Source organism: Dendropsophus ebraccatus, chromosome 13 (assembly GCF_027789765.1).
Source record: "Dendropsophus ebraccatus isolate aDenEbr1 chromosome 13, aDenEbr1.pat, whole genome shotgun sequence".
In the NCBI taxonomy this organism is placed as follows: Eukaryota; Metazoa; Chordata; class Amphibia; order Anura; family Hylidae; genus Dendropsophus; species Dendropsophus ebraccatus.
Window position 1 is genome coordinate 663,432 of NC_091466.1, and position 18,387 is coordinate 681,818.

At 55.9% G+C, this 18,387-nt stretch overlaps 2 protein-coding genes across 7 annotated transcripts; one reads left to right on the forward strand and one right to left on the reverse strand.

Annotated features, from left to right (window-relative positions):
- Positions 1–661: 661 nt before the first annotated feature.
- On the forward strand, positions 662–8,875 carry USF1 (upstream transcription factor 1). 6 transcript variants are annotated; one of them, XM_069949200.1, is made up of 11 exons: positions 662–781; positions 4,493–4,533; positions 5,027–5,076; positions 5,150–5,268; positions 5,473–5,574; positions 5,658–5,847; positions 5,926–6,013; positions 6,205–6,263; positions 6,346–6,464; positions 7,632–7,760; positions 8,551–8,875. In XM_069949200.1, the coding sequence occupies exons 2-11, from the start codon at positions 4,526–4,528 to the stop codon at positions 8,638–8,640; spliced, it is 954 nt and encodes a 317-aa protein (XP_069805301.1). In that variant the 5' UTR covers positions 662–781; positions 4,493–4,525; the 3' UTR covers positions 8,641–8,875. The 6 variants fall into 6 exon arrangements, with proteins under 6 accessions (XP_069805301.1, XP_069805298.1, XP_069805302.1 ...); XM_069949197.1 differs by having other exon boundaries at positions 663–781; positions 5,658–5,853; XM_069949201.1 differs by having other exon boundaries at positions 663–781; positions 5,658–5,853; positions 6,346–6,440.
- A 286-nt stretch (positions 8,876–9,161) lies between these two features.
- Positions 9,162–17,438, reverse strand: LOC138770952 (coxsackievirus and adenovirus receptor homolog). Its single transcript, XM_069950300.1, has 4 exons — positions 17,403–17,438; positions 12,918–13,037; positions 12,715–12,850; positions 9,162–9,428 (listed from the first exon to the last, which is right to left on the reverse strand). Exons 1-4 carry the CDS (start codon positions 17,428–17,430, stop codon positions 9,203–9,205), a joined length of 510 nt encoding a protein of 169 aa, XP_069806401.1. The 5' UTR covers positions 17,431–17,438; the 3' UTR covers positions 9,162–9,202.
- Between the last annotated feature and the right edge of the window lie 949 nt (positions 17,439–18,387).

The window sequence follows — 18,387 nt, forward strand, 5'->3', positions numbered from 1 at the left end:
GGTAATTACTGATATGTCATCACCTCACCTGGTAATTACTGTTATGTCATCACCTCACCTGGTAATTACTGTTATGTCATCACCTCACCTGGTAATTACTGTTATGTCATCACCTCACCTGGTAATTACTGATATGTCACCTCACCTGGTCATTACTGTTATGTCATCACCTCACCTGGTAATTACTGTTATGTCATCACCTCACCTGGTAATTACTGTTATGTCATCACCTCACCTGGTAATTACTGATATGTCACCTCACCTGGTAATTACTGATATGTCATCACCTCACCTGGTAATTACTGATATGTCATCACCTCACCTGGTAATTACTGATATGTCATCACCTCACCTGGTAATTACTGTTATGTCACCTCACCTGGTAATTACTGTTATGTCATCACCTCACCTGGTAATTACTGTTATGTCATCACCTCACCTGGTAATTACTGTTATGTCATCACCTCACCTGGATATTAAAGCGATGACATCATGATACTTCCTGTTTGCGCCTTGTCAGTACACGTCAGTGACGTCACATACTGGAGACACGCCTCTGGCTGTGAGGCGGCTAATGAGGGCATTGCCCGGAGTAAATATGGCGGACATCTCCCGCTCGCCGTCATCATGGTTACGCGTTCCGGAATGACGAAGAAACCGGAAGTGTCGCCTACTTCCTGCAAGAATAAAGATGGCTGCGGGTCACGTCTATGCGCATGCGTAAACTTTGATGGCTAGCTTGACCGGGAACCGGAGCCCGAGATTTGGCTGAGAAGCCCAGGTACCGGGAAAGGCAGGGAGGACGGGGAGGTCACGTGATCCGCTGTAGGCGGGGCTTATCAACGGCTCCGTATGGAACGCCCAACAATGCGGAAGAACTAGGGCAACAGTGTATATACTGTATCCCCCTCCCTGTATATATACTGTATCCCCCCCCCCCTGTATATATACTGTATCCCCCCCTCCCCCTGTATATATACTGTATCCCCCCCTGTATATATACTGTATCCCCCCTCCCCCTGTATATATACTATATCCCCCCCTCCCCTGTATATATACTGTATCCCCCTCCCCCTGTATATATACTGTATCCCCCTCCCCCTGTATATATACTGTATCCCCCCCCCTGTATATATACTGTATCCCCCCCTCCCCCTGTATATATACTGTATCCCCCTCCCCTGTATATATACTGTATCCCCCTCCCCTGTATATATACTGTATCCCCCCCTCCCCCTGTATATATACTGTATCCCCCCTCCCCCTGTATATATACTGTATCCCCCCCTCCCCCTGTATATATACTGTATCCCCCTCCCCCTCTGTATATATTACTGTAATCCCCCCCCCTGTATATATACTGTATCCACCCCCTCCCCCTGTATATATACTGTATCCCCCTCCCCTGTATATATACTGTATCCCCCTCCCCTGTATATATACTGTATCCCCCCCTCCCCCTGTATATATACTGTATCCCCCCTCCCCTGTATATATACTGTATCCCCCCCCCCCTGTATATATACTGTATCCCCCCCTCCCCCTGTATATATACTGTATCCCCTCCCCTGTATATATACTGTATCCCCCCTCCCCTGTATATTATACTGTATCCCCCCCTCCCCCTGTATATATACTGTATCCCCCTCCCAATGTATATCTACTGTATCCCCCTTCCCCTGTATATATACTGTATCCCCCCCTCCCCCCTGTATATATACTGTATCCCCCTCCCCCTGTATATATACTGTAATCCCCCCCTCCCCCTGTATATATACTGTATCCCCCCCTCCCCCTTGTATATATACTGTATCCCCCTCCCTCTGTATATATACTGTATCCCCCCCTCCCCCTTGTATAATACTTATCCCCCTCCCCCTGTATATATACTGTATCCCCCTCCCCTGTATATATACTGTATCCCCCCCCTCCCCTGTATATATACTGTATCCCCCCTCCCCTGTATATATACTGTATCCCCCCCTCCCCCCCTGTATATATACTGTATCCCCCCTCCCCCTGTATATATACTGTATCCCCCTCCCCCCTGATATATATACTGTATCCCCCTCCCCTGTATATATACTGTATCCCCCCTCCCCCTGTATATATACGTATCCCCCCTCCCCCTGTATATATACTGTATCCCCCCCTCCCCCTGTATATATACTGTATCCCCCCTCCCCTGTATATATACTGTATCCCCCTCCCCCTGTATATATACTGTATCCCCCCTCCCCTGTATATATACTGTATCCCCCCCTCCCCCTGTATATATACTGTATCCCCCCTCCCCTGTATATATACTGTATCCCCCCCTCCCCCTGTATATATACTGTATCCCCCCTCCCCCTGTATATATACTGTATCCCCCTCCCCCTGTATATATACTGTATCCCCCCTCCCCTGTATATATACTGTATCCCCCCTCCCCCTGTATATATACTGTATCCCCCCCTCCCCCTGTATATATACTGTATCCCCCCTCCCCCTGTATATATACTGTATCCCCCCCTCCCCCTGTATATATACTGTATCCCCCCCTCCCCCTGTATATATACTGTATCCCCCCTCCCCTGTATATATACTGTATCCCCCCCTCCCCCTGTATATATACTGTATCCCCCCTCCCCCTGTATATATACTGTATCCCCCCTCCCCCTTTATATATATTGTATCCCCCCTCCCCTGTATATATACTGTATCCCCCCTCCCCTGTATATATACTGTATCCCCCTCCCCTGTATATATACTGTATCCCCCCCCTCCCCCTGTATATATACTGTATCCCCCCTCCCCCTGTATATATACTGTATCCCCCCTCCCCCTGTATATATACTGTATCCCCCCTCCCCCTGTATATATACTGTATCCCCCCATCCCCCCTGTATATATACTGTATCCCCCCTCCCCCTGTATATATACTATATCCCCCTTCCCCCTGTATATATACTATATCCCCCTCCCCCTGTATATATACTGTATCCCCCCTCCCCCTGTATATATACTATATCCCCCTCCCCTGTATATATACTGTATCCCCCTCCCCTGTATATATACTGTATCCCCCTCCCCTGTATATATACTATATCCCCCTCCCCTGTATATATACTATATCCCCCCTCCCCCTGTATATATACTATATCCCCCTCCCCTGTATATATACTGTATCCCCCTCCCCTGTATATATACTATATCCCCCCTCCCCCTGTATATATACTATATCCCCCCTCCCCCTGTATATATACTATATCCCCCCTCCCCCTGTATATATACTATATCCCCCTCCCCCTGTATATATACTATATCCCCCTCCCCCTGTATATATACTATATCCCCCTCCCCCTGTATATATACTGTATCCCCCCTCCCCCTGTATATATACTATATCCCCCTCCCCCTGTATATATACTGTATCCCCCCTCCCCCTGTATATATACTATATCCCCCTCCCCTGTATATATACTGTATCCCCCCCTGTATATATACTATATCCCCCCTCCCCCTGTATATATACTATATCCCCCCTCCCCCTGTATATATACTATATCCCCCCTCCCCCTGTATATATACTATATCCCCCTCCCCCTGTATATATACTATATCCCCCCCTGTCTCTGCCGCCCCCCTGTCTCTGCCGCCCCCCCCCCCGTTTCCCGCCCTCTGCCGTTTCCCTCTCTATACCGCCCTCTGCCGTCTCCCTCTCTATACCGCCCTCTGCCGTCCCCCTCTCTATACCGCCCTCTGCCGTCCCCCTCTCTATACCGCCCTCTGCCGTCCCCCTCTCTATACCGCCCTCTGCCGTCCCCCCTCTCTATACCGCCTCTGCCGTCCCCCTCTCTATACCGCCCTCTGCCGTCCCCCTCTCTATACCGCCCTCTGCCGTCCCCCTCTCTATACCGCCCTCTGCCGTCCCCCTCTCTATACCGCCCTCTGCCGTCCCCCTCTCTATACCGCCCTCTGCCGTCCCCCTCTCTATACCGCCCTCTGCCGTCCCCCTCTCTATACCGCCCTCTGCCGTCCCCCTCTCTATACCGCCCTCTGCCGTCCCCCTCTCTATACCGCCCTCTGCCGTCCCCCTCTCTGTACCGCCCTCTGCCGTCCCCCTCTCTGTACCGCCCTCTGCCGTCCCCCTCTCTGTACCGCCCTCTGCCGTCCCCCTCTCTGTACCGCCCTCTGCCGTCCCCCTCTCTGTACCGCCCTCTGCCGTCCCCCTCTCTGTACCGCCCTCTGCCGTCCCCCTCTCTGTACCGCCCTCTGCCGTCCCCCTCTCTGTACCGCCCTCTGCCGTCCCCCTCTCTGTACCGCCCTCTGCCGTCCCCCTCTCTGTACCGCCCTCTGCCGTCCCCCTCTCTGTACCGCCCTCTGCCGTCCCCCTCTCTGTACCGCCCTCTGCCGTCCCCCTCTCTATACCGCCCTCTGCCGTCCCCCTCTCTATACCGCCCTCTGCCGTCCCCCTCTCTATAACACTTTGTTATATCTTTCTCCGCAGCATACAGACATCTGATGAGTGCAGAGCTGAGAAATGAAAGGGTGAGTTATGTGTGGGAGGGGCTTTGTACGGCGAGGGATGGGTGGGAGGGGCTCTGTACGGCGAGGGATGGGTGGGAGGGGCTCTGTACGGTGTGGGAGGGGCCCTGTGCGGTGAGGGATGGGTGGGAGGGGCTGTACACTGAGGGTGGGCTGTTTACAGTGAGGTGGGCGAGGCTGTACACTGAGGGGGGGCTGTTTACAGTGAGGTGGGCGAGGCTGTACACTGAGGGGGGGCTGTTTACAGTGAGGTGGGCGAGGCTGTACACTGAGGGGGGGCTGTTTACAGTGAGGTGGGCGAGGCTGTACACTGAGGGTGGGCTGTTTACAGTGAGGTGGGCGGGGCTGTTTACAGTGAGGTGGGCGGGGCTTTACACTGAGGGTGGGCTGTTTACAGTGAGGTGGGCGGGGCTTTACACTGAGGGTGGGCTGTTTACGGTGAGGTGGGCGGGGCTTAGTCTGTCTGGTGTTTCTCATGGTCTCCCCCATCTTGCAGGCAGCAGAAAGCGTCAGAGATTGAGGAGGGCACAGTCCGCGTTCAGGAAGGTGAGGTTGGGGTTCGGGGGAGACTGGTGGGCTGCCTTGTTTTCTCTTATTTGCCCCCTCTTCTTTCCACAAGGTGCAGTGGCCACAGGGGAGGACCCCACCAGCGTCGCCATAGCCAGCATTCAGTCAGCCGCCACCTTCTCCGACCCTGGAGTGAAGTATGTACTGCGTGCAGACAGCGGGGGCACACAGGTAGGTGATATATGGGGGGAGGGGGGATGCTATATAACATGGGGGAGGGGGCAGTGGGTGGGGTCAGGTTAAGCTCCTCCCAGCAGCAGTTCTCTTTGTCCCTGCAGGTCATGTACAGGGTCATCCAGGTGGCGGAGGGTCAGCTGGTTGGGCAGTGGGTGGGGTCAGGTTAAGCTCCTCCCAGCAGTTCTCTTGTCCCTGCAGGTCATGTACAGGGTCATCCAGGTGGCGGAGGGTCAGCTGGACGGGCAGACAGAGGGCACAGGCGCTATCAGCGGCTTCCCGGCAGCACAGTCTATGACTCAGGTGAGTGCCGCCCCTCTGGCTGTGTCTCTGGATGTGTATGAGGGTGATACCACGATGGTAATGCCATGCTCCGCCCCCTGCAGGCCGTAATCCAAGGGGCGTTCACCAGTGAGGAGGCGGTGGAGAGCGATGCCGCCACCACAGAGACCCACTATACCTACTTCCCCACAGCTGCGGTGGCAGACACCAGTACGTCAGTGGGAGGGGGCGCCACCGCCACCACAGTGGTAACAACACAGAACAGTGACGCCCTCCTGGGCCAGGCAGCTACTGGTGCGGGTAAGAGCTGAGCAGTCGCCATCTTGTCTCTGCTCCGGAGCACCCGCTGACCTCTGACCCTTCTCCTCACAGGACAGTTCTTTGTCATGATGTCTCCTCAAGACGTTCTGCAAGGGGGAGCCCAGCGATCCATCGCCCCCCGAACCCACCCGTACTCGCCGTGAGTATCCGCCATGTGCCGCCTGGCCCGCCATACATACAGGGTATAGATATAGGGGGTGCCGCCATACATACAGGGTATAGATATAGGGGGTGCACCACATGCCGCCATACATACAGGGTATAGATATAGGGGGTGCCGCCATACATACAGGGTATTGATATAGGGGTGACGTGTTCTCTCCTCCGCAGGAAATCGGACGGCCCCCGGACTACACGAGACGAGAAGAGGAGAGCGCAGCACAATGAAGGTCAGGCCCTGCAGTAATGCTCTGCCCTGCAGCTAGGGGGCGACATCTATTATACTGTAACCAGTCTTCTATGTCTCCACAGTGGAGCGCCGGCGCCGCGACAAGATCAACAACTGGATCGTTCAGCTCTCCAAGATCATCCCTGACTGCTCCATGGAGAGCACCAAGTCCGGCCAGGTGAGGAGCGCCCCGCCCACAGAGGTAGGGGGAGGAGAGTCTGGGGAGGGAGGGGAGGGGAGGAGTATCTGGGGAGTGAGGGGAGGGGAGGAGTATCTGGGGAGTGAGGGGAGGGGAGGAGTATCTGGGGAGTGAGGGGAGGGGAGGAGAGGAGAGTCTGGGGAGGGAGGGGAGGGGAGGGGAGGAGAGGAGAGTCTGGGGAGGGAGGGGAGGGGAGGAGAGTCTGGGGAGGGAGGGGAGGGGAGGAGAGTCTGGGGAGGGAGGGGAGGGGAGGAGAGTCTGGGGAGGGAGGGGAGGGGAGGAGAGTCTGGGGAGGGAGGGGAGGAGAGTCGAGTCTGGGGAGGGAGGGGAGGGGAGGAGAGTCGAGTCTGGGGAGGGGAGGGGAGTCGAGTCTGGGGAGGGGAGGGGGAGAGTCGAGTCTGGGGGAGGGGAGGGGAGAGTCGAGTCTGGGGAGGGGAGGGGAGAGTCGAGTCTGGGGAGGGGAGGGGAGAGTCGAGTCTGGGGAGGGGAGGGGAGAGTCGAGTCTGGGGAGGGGAGGGGAGAGTCGAGTCTGGGGAGGGGAGGGGAGAGTCGAGTCTGGGGAGGGGAGGGGAGAGTCGAGTCTGGGGAGGGGAGGGGAGAGTCGAGTCTGGGGAGGGGAGGGGAGAGTCGAGTCTGGGGAGGGGAGGGGAGAGTCGAGTCTGGGGAGGGGAGGGGAGAGTCGAGTCTGGGGAGGGGAGGGGAGAGTCGAGTCTGGGGAGGGGAGGGGAGAGTCGAGTCTGGGGAGGGGAGGGGAGAGTCGAGTCTGGGGAGGGGAGGGGAGAGTCGAGTCTGGGGAGGGGAGGGGAGAGTCGAGTCTGGGGAGGGGAGGGGAGAGTCGAGTCTGGGGAGGGGAGGGGAGAGTCGAGTCTGGGGAGGGGAGGGGAGAGTCGAGTCTGGGGAGGGGAGGGGAGAGTCGAGTCTGGGGAGGGGAGGGGAGAGTCGAGTCTGGGGAGGGGAGGGGAGAGTCGAGTCTGGGGAGGGGAGGGGAGAGTCGAGTCTGGGGAGGGGGAGGGGAGAGTCGAGTCTGGGGAGGGGAGGGGAGAGTCGAGTCTGGGGGGACATGCAGACTGCGGGGGACACGGGGGCATATACTGTTGGATTTCTTGCCCCCTGATGCCATCTTCTTGTGGTTCTTGCCCCCTGATGCTGCCATCTTGTGGTTTCGGCCAGAGTAAGGGGGGCATCCTCTCTAAGGCCTGCGACTACATCCAGGAGCTGCGGCAAGGTAACCTGCGCCTGTCTGAGGAGCTGCAAAATCTGGAGCAGCTGCAGATGGACAATGAGCTGTTAAGGCAGCAGGTGAGTGGTGGGTCTAGGGCAGAGGACGGACGACCATGGTGGGGGGGGTGGGGGGTCTGCAGAGGACTAGCGTACATGCTGACTGCGGGGGGGGGGCAGAGGACGGGTCGCCATGCTGAGGGGTGGGGGTGGGGCAGAGGACGGGACGCCATGCTGACTGCGGGGGGGGAGCAGAGGATGGGCCGCCATGCTGGGTTGGGAGGGGGGGGGTAGAGGACTGGACGCCATGCTGGGGGGGGGGGGGAGTGGGCAGAGGACGGACGACCATGCTGGGGGGGGTGGGGGGTCTGCAGAGGACTAGCGTACATGCTGACTGCGGGGGGGGGGGCTGAGGACGGGCTGCCATGCTGGGGGGGGGGGGGCTGAGGACGGGCTGCCATGCTGGGGGGGGGGGGCAGAGGACGGGCTGCCATGCTGGGGGGGGGGGGGCAGAGGACGGGTCGCTATGCTGAGGGGTGGGGGTGGGGGTGGGGAAGGGGCAGAGGACGGGACGCCATGCTGACTGCGGGGGGGAGCAGAGGATGGGCCGCCATGCTGGGTTGGGAGGGGGGGGGCAGAGGACGGGACGCCATGCTGGGTTGGGAGGGGGGGGGCAGAGGACGGGACGCCATGCTGGGGGGGGGGGAGTGGGCAGAGGACGGGCCGCCATGCTGGGTTGGGAGGGGGGGGGCAGAGGACGGGACGCCATGCTGGGGGGGGGGGCAGAGGATGGGACGCCATGCTGGGGGGGGGGGGGGAGTGGGCAGAGGACGGGCCGCCATGCTGACTGCCTCTCCTGCTTCTCGCTCAGGTGGAGGATATTAAGAACAAGAACCTGATTCTTCGAGCTCAGCTACGACATCATGGGGTAGAAATCGTCATCAAGAACGACGGCCGCTGATCCCCATCCCAGCAGACCGAGCTTTCCCGGCCGGCAGCGGCTCTCCTGTCCTGCTGTATGATAGCGCTGTGTACATATGCTGGGAGGAGGCCCCGACCACCCGACCACCTGCTGCTGTAGAAATGTATATTTGTCCATTTTTTGTACTTGTCATTGTGCTGACCCCGCCCCCTCTGTGCGCCAATCGCACTTTCCCTCACTGTGTTTTTATTAGAATGAATTGTGCTGTACAGTCCCGGCCTCTGTCTTATTGTGGCGTCATCTACAGGTCCAACATATAGCCCGAGCCATAGCAGGTTACAGGTCATGTGTGACCGCTCTTACTGCAGAGACTCCACAGTGTGACCGCTCTTACTGCAGAGACTCCACAGTGTGACCGCTCTTACTGCAGAGACTCCACAGTGTGACCGCTCTTACTGCAGAGACTCCACAGTGTGACCGGAGTTACCCAGCGTTGCTGCCCTGGCTGTATATAATGGACGCCTCCCTTGGGTCAGATAAGACAGCACTCTGTATATTAGGTTTTATTGTGCAGCATCTTTCCTGGGTTATTAGTGCGCGTTCACACCAGGTATCCGGAGTGCAGTGAGTAGCGGGGCGAGGGCAGGGCTGGACTAGTCTCCGCACTGCTCTCCTGGGAGGGGGTGTTGGACTCTTCCATAAGGGGGTGGGGGTTGATGGTGGACACATCCAGGTATAGGATATGAGGAGGCCCCCTGCTGGATGGAGTGCAGTCACTGCAGGGGCTGCTGGTCACATGACGCTTCCCGGAGGACGGATTCTCCACACTAGGAAGGAAAGATATGGGAGTTACATAGCCTGGTGGCGTCTGATAGGTGGGCTTCACATGACTCCTCCCCCCTATAGGGAACATAGGAAGTGCCTAGCTGTTTATGGGGAGGATGGGAGAAACGTCTATCCCTCCACCAAGACCCCCAGCTGGAGCGTAAGTGCTGCCCCGCCCATCATATCTATTCCTCCCCCGCTGCCCCGCCCATCATATCTATTGCTGCCCCGCCCATCATATCTATTCCTCCCCCGCCCATCATATCTATTCCTGCCCCGCCCATCATATCTATTCCTCCCCTGCTGCCCCGCCCATCATATCTATTCCTCCCCCGCTGCCCCGCCCATTATATCTATTCCTGCCCCGCCCATCATATCTATTCCTGCCCCGCCCATCATATCTATTCCTCCCCCGCCCATCATATCTATTCCTCCCCTGCTGCCCCGCCCATCATATCAATTCCTGCCCCGCCCATCATATCTATTCCTGCCCCGCCCATCATATCTATTCCTCCCCTGCTGCCCCGCCCATCATATCTATTCCTGCCCCGATGCCCCGCCCATCATATCTATTCCTGCCTCGCCCATCATATCTATTCCTGCCCCGCCCATATCTATTCCTGCCCCGCCCATCATATCTATTCCTCCCCCGCTGCCCCGCCCATTATATCTATTCCTGCCCCCCCCATCATATCTATTCCTCCTCCGCCTATCATATCTATTCCTCCCCTGCTGCCCCGCCCATCATATCTATTCCTGCCCCGCCCATCATATCTATTCCTGCCCCGCTGCCCCGCCCATCATATCTATTCCTGCCCCGCCCATCATATCTATTCCTCCCCCGCTGCCCCGCCTATCATATCTATTCCTGCCCCGCCTATCATATCTATTCCTCCCCCGCCCATCATATCTATTCCTCCCCTGCTGCCCCGCCCATCATATCTATTCCTGCCCCGCCCATCATATCTATTCCTCCCCTGCTGCCCCGCCCATCATATCTATTCCTGCCCCGCTGCCCCGCCCATCATATCTATTCCTGCCCCGCCCATCATATCTATTCCTGCCCCGCCCATATCTATTCCTGCCCCGCCCATCATATCTATTCCTCCCCCGCTGCCCCGCCCATCATATCTATTCCTGCCCCCCCCATCATATCTATTCCTCCTCCGCCTATCATATCTATTCCTGCCCCGCCCATCATATCTATTCCTGCCCCGCCCATCATATCTATTCCTCCCCTGCTGCCCCGCCCATCATATCTATTCCTGCCCCGCCCATCATATCTATTCCTGCCCCGCCTATCATATCTATTCCTGCCCCGCCCATCATATCTATTCCTCCCCCGCTGCCCCGCCCATCATATCTATTCCTGCCCCGCCCATCATATCTATCCCTCTCTGAGACTGTTCCTGTACACCGCTCTCTGTCATCCCTCTCTGAGACTGTTCCTGTACACCGCTCTCTGTCATCCCTCTCTGAGACTGTTCCTGTACACCGCTCTCTGTCATCCCTCTCTGAGACTGTTCCTGTGCACCGCTCTCTGTCATCCCGCTCTGAGACTGTTCCTGTACACCGCTCTCTGTCATCCCTCTCTGAGACTGTTCCTGTACACCGCTCTCTGTCATCCCTCTCTGAGACTGTTCCTGTACACCGCTCTCTGTCATCCCTCTCTGAGACTGTTCCTGTACACCGCTCTCTGTCATCCCTCTCTGAGACTGTTCCTGTGCACCGCTCTGTCATCCCTCTCTGAGACTGTTCCTGTGCACCGCTCTCTGTCATCCCTCTCTGAGACTGTTCCTGTACACCGCTCTGAGACTGTTCCTGTGCACCGCTCTCTGTCATCCCTCTCTGAGACTGTTCCTGTGCACCGCTCTCTGTCATCCCTCTCTGAGACTGTTCCTGTGCACCGCTCTGTCATCCCTCTCTGAGACTGTTCCTGTGCACCGCTCTCTGTCATCCCGCTCTGAGACTGTTCCTGTGCACCGCTCTCTGTCATCCCTCTCTGAGACTGTTCCTGTGCACCGCTCTCTGTCATCCCTCTCTGAGACTGTTCCTGTACACCGCTCTCTGTCATCCCTCTCTGAGACTGTTCCTGTACACCGCTCTCTGTCATCCCTCTCTGAGACTGTTACTGCGCACCGCTCTCTGTCATCCCGCTCTGAGACTGTTCCTGTGCACCGCTCTCTGTCATCCCTCTCTGAGACTGTTCCTGTGCACCGCTCTCTGTCATCCCTCTCTGAGACTGTTCCTGTGCACCGCTCTCTGTCATCCCTCTCTGAGACTGTTCCTGTACACCGCTCTCTGTCATCCCTCTCTGAGACTGTTCCTGTACACTGCTCTCTGTCATCCCTCTCTGAGACTGTTCCTGTGCACCGCTCTCTGTCATCCCTCTCTGAGACTGTTCCTGTGCACCGCTCTCTGTCATCCCTCTCTGAGACTGTTCCTGTACACCGCTCTCTGTCATCCCGCTCTGAGACTGTTACTGTGCACCGCTCTCTGTCATCCCTCTCTGAGACTGTTCCTGTGCACCGCTCTCTGTCATCCCTCTCTGAGACTGTTCCTGTGCACCGCTCTGTCATCCCTCTCTGAGACTGTTCCTGTGCACCGCTCTCTGTCATCCCGCTCTGAGACTGTTCCTGTGCACCGCTCTCTGTCATCCCTCTCTGAGACTGTTCCTGTGCACCGCTCTCTGTCATCCCTCTCTGAGACTGTTCCTGTACACCGCTCTCTGTCATCCCTCTCTGAGACTGTTCCTGTACACTGCTCTCTGTCATCCCTCTCTGAGACTGTTCCTGTGCACCGCTCTCTGTCATCCCTCTCTGAGACTGTTCCTGTACACCGCTCTCTGTCATCCCGCTCTGAGACTGTTACTGTGCACCGCTCTCTGTCATCCCTCTCTGAGACTGTTCCTGTACACCGCTCTCTGTCATCCCTCTCTGAGACTGTTCCTGTACACCGCTCTCTGTCATCCCGCTCTGAGACTGTTCCTGTACACCGCTCTCTGTCATCCCTCTCTGAGACTGTTCCTGTACACCGCTTTCTGTCATCCCTCTCTGAGACTGTTCCTGTACACCGCTCTCTGTCATCCCTCTCTGAGACTGTTACTGTACACCGCTCTCTGTCATCCCTCTCTGAGACTGTTCCTGTACACCGCTCTCTGTCATCCCTCTCTGAGACTGTTCCTGTACACTGCTCTCTGTCATCCCTCTCTGAGACTGTTCCTGTACACCGCTCTCTGTCATCCCTCTCTGAGACTGTTCCTGTGCACCGCTCTCTGTCATCCCTTACCTGTACGCTTCTTCCGGCCACTTTCCTCGGCTTTGCTGGTGTAGGCACAAAACCAAGACGAAGAGTGCTAAGAGAACCAAGGCCATGATGAGAGTGATTGTGATTGCTGAGAATATCCCCATTGCTGCCATGAAGCCTGTAAGACAGAAGTGAGTGAGTACTGACACACAAGGCCTCCTCCTCTGCCGCCCATGGATACCGACCTCCACGGATGTGCAGCTCCACAGCACACGTCTGGGATCCCAGCTGGTTGGTGGCCGTGCAGCGGTAGAGGCCAGATGTTTCTGATGTCAGGTTTGTCAGAGTTATGGAGCCGTAATAATCTGCAGAGACAGTAAGAGAAGAAGCAGCACTCTGGTGTGAGCTCCGTCCTGGTCACGTGTCCGTCACAGAACGCATCACACATACAAGTCAATGGAAAGATGCCTGCAAGCTACCAGGTGGGTAATCCAGAGAGAGGAGGTCCAGGGGGTAAGTATCTGATCCAGAGAATGGAGAGGGGGGTAGTATCTCTGGTCAGTGATGTCACCTGTAAGAGACAGAACCTTCCAGATAATCACATTGGAGGATTTATAAGGAATTAGTCACCATTTTATTCCAGGTTAGCAGACCCTGCAGCAGGATTGTGCCCCCCCCCCCCTCCCCCATACACATCTCCACAGGTTTTGGGGCTGTCGCTGGGGTCTAGGCCACTCCAGGACCATGAAATGCTTCATACGTAGCCACTCCCTAGTTTTCTCACCTGGGGGGTTCCTCCTTAGTTGTCCCGGCTGGGGGTTTCCTTCTTAGTTCTTCCGGCTGGGGGTCTCCTCCTTAGTTGTCCCGGCTGTGGGTTTCCTCCTTAGTTGTCCCGGCTGGGGGTCTCCTCCTCAGTTGTCCCGGCTGTGTGTCTCCTCCTTAGTTGTCCTGGCTGGGGGTCTCCTCCTTAGTTGTCCCGGCTGTGTGTCTCCTCCTCAGTTGTCCCGGCTGGGGGTCTCCTCCTTAGTTGTCCCGGCTGGGGGTCTCCTCCTTAGTTGTCCCGGCTGGGGGTCTCCTCCTTAGTTGTCCCGGCTGGGGGTCTCCTCCTTAGTCGTCCCGGCTGGGGGTCTCCTCCTTAGTCGTCCCGGCTGTCGGTCTCCTCCTTAGTTGTCCCGGGTGGGGGTCTCCTCCTTAGTTGTCCTGGCTGGGGGTCTCCTCCTTAGTTGTCCCGGCTCTCGGTCTCCTCCTTAGTTGTCCCGGCTGTGTGTCTCCTCCTTAGTTGTCCGGCTGTGTGTTTCCTCCTTAGTTGTCCTGGCTGTGTGTCTCCTCCTTTGTTGTCCCGGCTGTGTGTCTCCTCCTTAGTTGTCCCGGCTGTCGGTCTCCTCCTTAGTTGTCCCGGCTGGGGGTCTCCTCCTTAGTTGTCCCGGCTGGGGGTCTCCTCCTTAGTTGTCCCGGCTGGGGGTCTCCTCCTTAGTTGTCCCGGCTGGGGGTCTCCTCCTTAGTTGTCCCGGCTGTCGGTCTCCTCCTTAGTCGTCCCGGCTGTCGGTCTCCTCCTTAGTTGTCCCGGCTGTCGGTCTCCTCCTTAGTTGTCCCGGCTGTCGGTCTCCTCCTTAGTCGTCTCGGCTGGGGGTCTCCTCCTTAGTTGTCCCGGCTGTCGGTCTCCTCCTTTGTTGTCCCGGCTGTCGGTCTCCTCCTTAGTTGTCCCGGCTGTCGGTCTCCTCCTTAGTCGTCTCGGCTGGGGGTCTCCTCCTTAGTTGTCCCGGCTGTCGGTCTCCTCCTTTGTTGTCCCGGCTGTGGGTCTCCTCCTTTGTTGTCCCGGCTGTCGGTCTCCTCCTTAGTTGTCCCGGCTGTCGGTCTCCTCCTGGAAGACTGGAAGACTCGGCCACCATCCGTCCTCACTGCTCTTACTGAGGGGAGGAGGTTGTTGTATTTGGTGATACACGGCCCCATCCATCCTCCCTTCTTTATGCTGCAGTCATCCTCTCCTCTTTGCAGAAACCCCCCAAAGTACGGTGTCGTCCTTCCCCATGATTCATGTGGGGACTGTGTTTTTGGAGTTGTCCTTCCTCGGTGGAGTTGATACCAGAAAGTTGTATTTTGGTGCCTTCTGACTACATGACCTTCTCCCATGTCTGTTTGGTGACATCCCCCGGGCCTGGACATGCGCTGGTGTGAGCAGGGGGACCCTGTGTACCCTGCTGGATTATACTCCATGATGGTGGTTGGCATCCGCTGAGGTGCAGTGTGCCCAGACACCCACCGCTGCCGTTCTCTGCTCCACCTTTCAGCTGTCTGCCTCCAGGTTCCTCTGCTGGTGACTCCTACTGCTTCCACCATGGCTGCAGTTCTTGGTCTGACCTCTCGGGGCAGTGCACTGGCAGCAACTTCCTGGGCCGACAGTAAAGCGCTCGCCAATAGTGGTAAGTAGTATTGCTGATCCTGTACTGGTCTCCTATGTCCAGACCTTGCCTCTGCCTGACCCTCATCTACCTTGCTGCTACTGCTGTGTGTGACCCGGCCTTTCCCTAACCCTAACTCACTCGCCATACTGTGCGCTGGGGCTGCATCCAGCTCTGCAACCTCTTGTATTCCAAACACCACTGCCACATTATGTCTGGCTGACCTGCATCGCCTGCACTTACACTAAACTATTCTGACTCTCTGACACCACCCCTGCCTGGCCAGCCCTCATCTCTACTACCATTGGGGTCGTTACATGGTCCCAGCTCTCTTCAGGTCACTGACCAGGTCCATCCATGAAGTTCTGGGACGACCATTAGGTACGTGCGGTGGCTGTAACAGTACCCTGAGGCCCTGATCTAGGTTGTTGGATTCGGGCTCCCCGGACTGAAACCCTTCCAAACAGCCAAAAGGTATCTTCTTCCTCTAACATCTTCATGGCTAGGATGTCCTTGACAGAGTAGACATCAGAGGAAGAGTAGGGATGGGCTTCCTGTAGATTTTAGGGGAGAGACATGAAATCCGCATGGGATCCGCATGGAGGGAGGCAGACAGAGTTTGTAGGTGACTATGTTGATGCATTTCAGCACCTTGAATGGTCCCAGAAACCATGTGGCCGACCTGTAACTCCGGATCGTCACTTGCACACACTTGGCGGACAGCCAGACTACATTACCAGGCACTGGGGGTGAGCCAACCCAACCGTAACCAACCAGTGACCTTATGAACTTTGCAAAAAGTCACCGAACGGAACTTAGAGAAAGTTTGTAACGAATCTGGTTAAAATAACAATAACAAACTAGATTTGTATTTCCAGGGAAATACTTAGTGCTTGAAAGAGCGCCCCTTTACCGGTGACCTCCAGAGCGCCCCTTTACCGGTGACCTCCAGAGCGCCCCTTTACCGGTGACCTCCAGAGCGCCCCTTTACCAGTGACCTCCAGAGCGCCCCTTTACCAGTGACCTCCAGAGCGCCCCATTACCAGTGACCTCCAGAGCGCCCCTTTACCGGTGACCTCCAGAGCGCCCCTTTACCGGTGACCTCCAGAGCGCCCCTTTACCGGTGACCTCCAGAGCGCCCCATTACCGGTGACCTCCAGAGCGCCCCTTTACCGGTGACCTCCAGAGCGCCCCATTACCGGTGACCTCCAGAGCGCCCCTTTACCGGTGACCCTCCAGAGCGCCCCATTACCGGTGACCTCCAGAGCGCCCCTTACCGGTGACCTCCAGAGCGCCCTTTACCGGTGACCTCCAGAGCGCCCCTTTACCGGTGACCTCCAGAGCGCCCCTTTACCGGTGACCTCCAGAGCGCCCCATTTACCGGTGACCTCCAGAGCGCCCCATTACCGGTGACCTCCAGAGCGCCCCTTTACCGGTGACCTCCAGAGCGCCCCTTTACCGGTGACCTCCAGAGCGCCCCTTTACCGGTGACCTCCAGAGCGCCCCTTTACCGGTGACCTCCAGAGCGCCCCTTTACCGGTGACCTCCAGAGCGCCCCATTACCGGTGACCTCCAGAGCGCCCCCATTACCGGTGACCTCCAGAGCGCCCGTTTACCGGTGACCTCCAGAGCGCCTCTTTACCGGTGACCTCCAGAGCGCCCGTTTTACCGGTTGACCTCCAGAGCGCCCCATTACCGGTGACCTCCAGAGCGCCCCATTACCGGTGACCTCCAGAGCGCCCCATTACCGGTGACCTCCAGAGCGCCCCATTACCGGTGACCTCCAGAGCGCCCCATTACCGGTGACCTCCAGAGCGCCCCATTACCGGTGACCTCCAGAGCGCCCCATTACCGGTGACCTCCAGAGCGCCCCTTTACCGGTGACCTCCAGAGCGCCCCATTACCGGTGACCTCCAGAGCGCCTCTTTACCGGTGACCTCCAGAGCGCCCCATTACCGGTGACCTCCAGAGCGCCCCTTTACCAGTGACTTCCTTTTAAGCGAAACTTTAATCCTTGGTGCTGTCTCTTTAAGAGCGACTTGGGTCCCATCCCTTTAAGAGCGACTTGGGTCCCATCCCTTTAAGAGCGACTTGGGTCCCATCCCTTTAAGAGCGACTTGGGTCCCATCCCTTTAAGAGCGACTTGGGTCCCTTCGCTCTCATAGAGACCCAGGTCGCTCTTAAAGGGATCCAGATCGCTCTTAAAGGGACCAATTTCACTCTTAAAGAGCTAAATAAGTCCTTTAAAGAGCGACCTGGATCCCTTTAAGAGCGACTTGGGTACCGTCCCTGCTACATGGCTGCCTCAGCTCTGCTATTTTACTGACTGACCTCTGCTACTTATAATGGTAAAGACCATTGCTCGGTTACCATGACATTCTTACTCATGTCGGGGAGACAAAATCGTTAAGGACCTTCCATATATTACATCTTCTATTGGCCGATAGTGGACATGTGACTGTGGATGGTGTGATACATTGCCTGACAGGACCTTAGAGTTCCTATTGGCTGCTATATTTCAGCTATTTGCATATGTGCTGTGATTGGCTGTCAGCGGTTAGTGTGCCCATTATTTCCAATGGGCCATTATTTTCTATGGGAAATTTGGGGTCTTTAACCGTAAATTTCTTAAAAACGACAAATCCGATCTAAACAAAAAATAGCACACCACACACCGCCGAGGGCTTCGAAACGCAGTTTGAATGGAGTCTGTGTGCAAAGCGGTTCGGGCTGTATTACGCGCAGAAAAATGGCTGGAAGAAGAAGAAGAATAGGGGGATTATCAAGCACTATAATAAAATCCAAGACATCAAAGACATCTTTAGAAAGTGATGCAAACACCTCTGGATGCAGCTGGGAAAGCAGGAAACAGGAATCGGCATTACCGGGTTAGCCATCCTCTGCAATAATGCCGACTCCTCTAATGCTCAACAGATTTCATTAATAAAACACATTTTCATTCTAATAAAGTTACTTTTATTGTTCAATAATTTAATTAAACCCAATCCATACTTTTGCAATTAAATATACTGTAAATATATATATATAAATATACATTTATTTATATACACATATATATATATTTACAGTATATTTACTTGCACAATGATGGATTTGTTTTAATTAAATTATTGAACAACGAAACTGATTTTATTACAATGAAAATGTGTTTTATTAATTAAATATTAACTATTACCCCCTTAAGGACGGGGCCAATTTCGATTTTTGCGTTTTTCGTTTTTTCCTCCTTGTGTATATAAGGCCATACATAGCACTTGCATTTTTCCACCTAGAGACCCACATGAGCCCTTGGGAC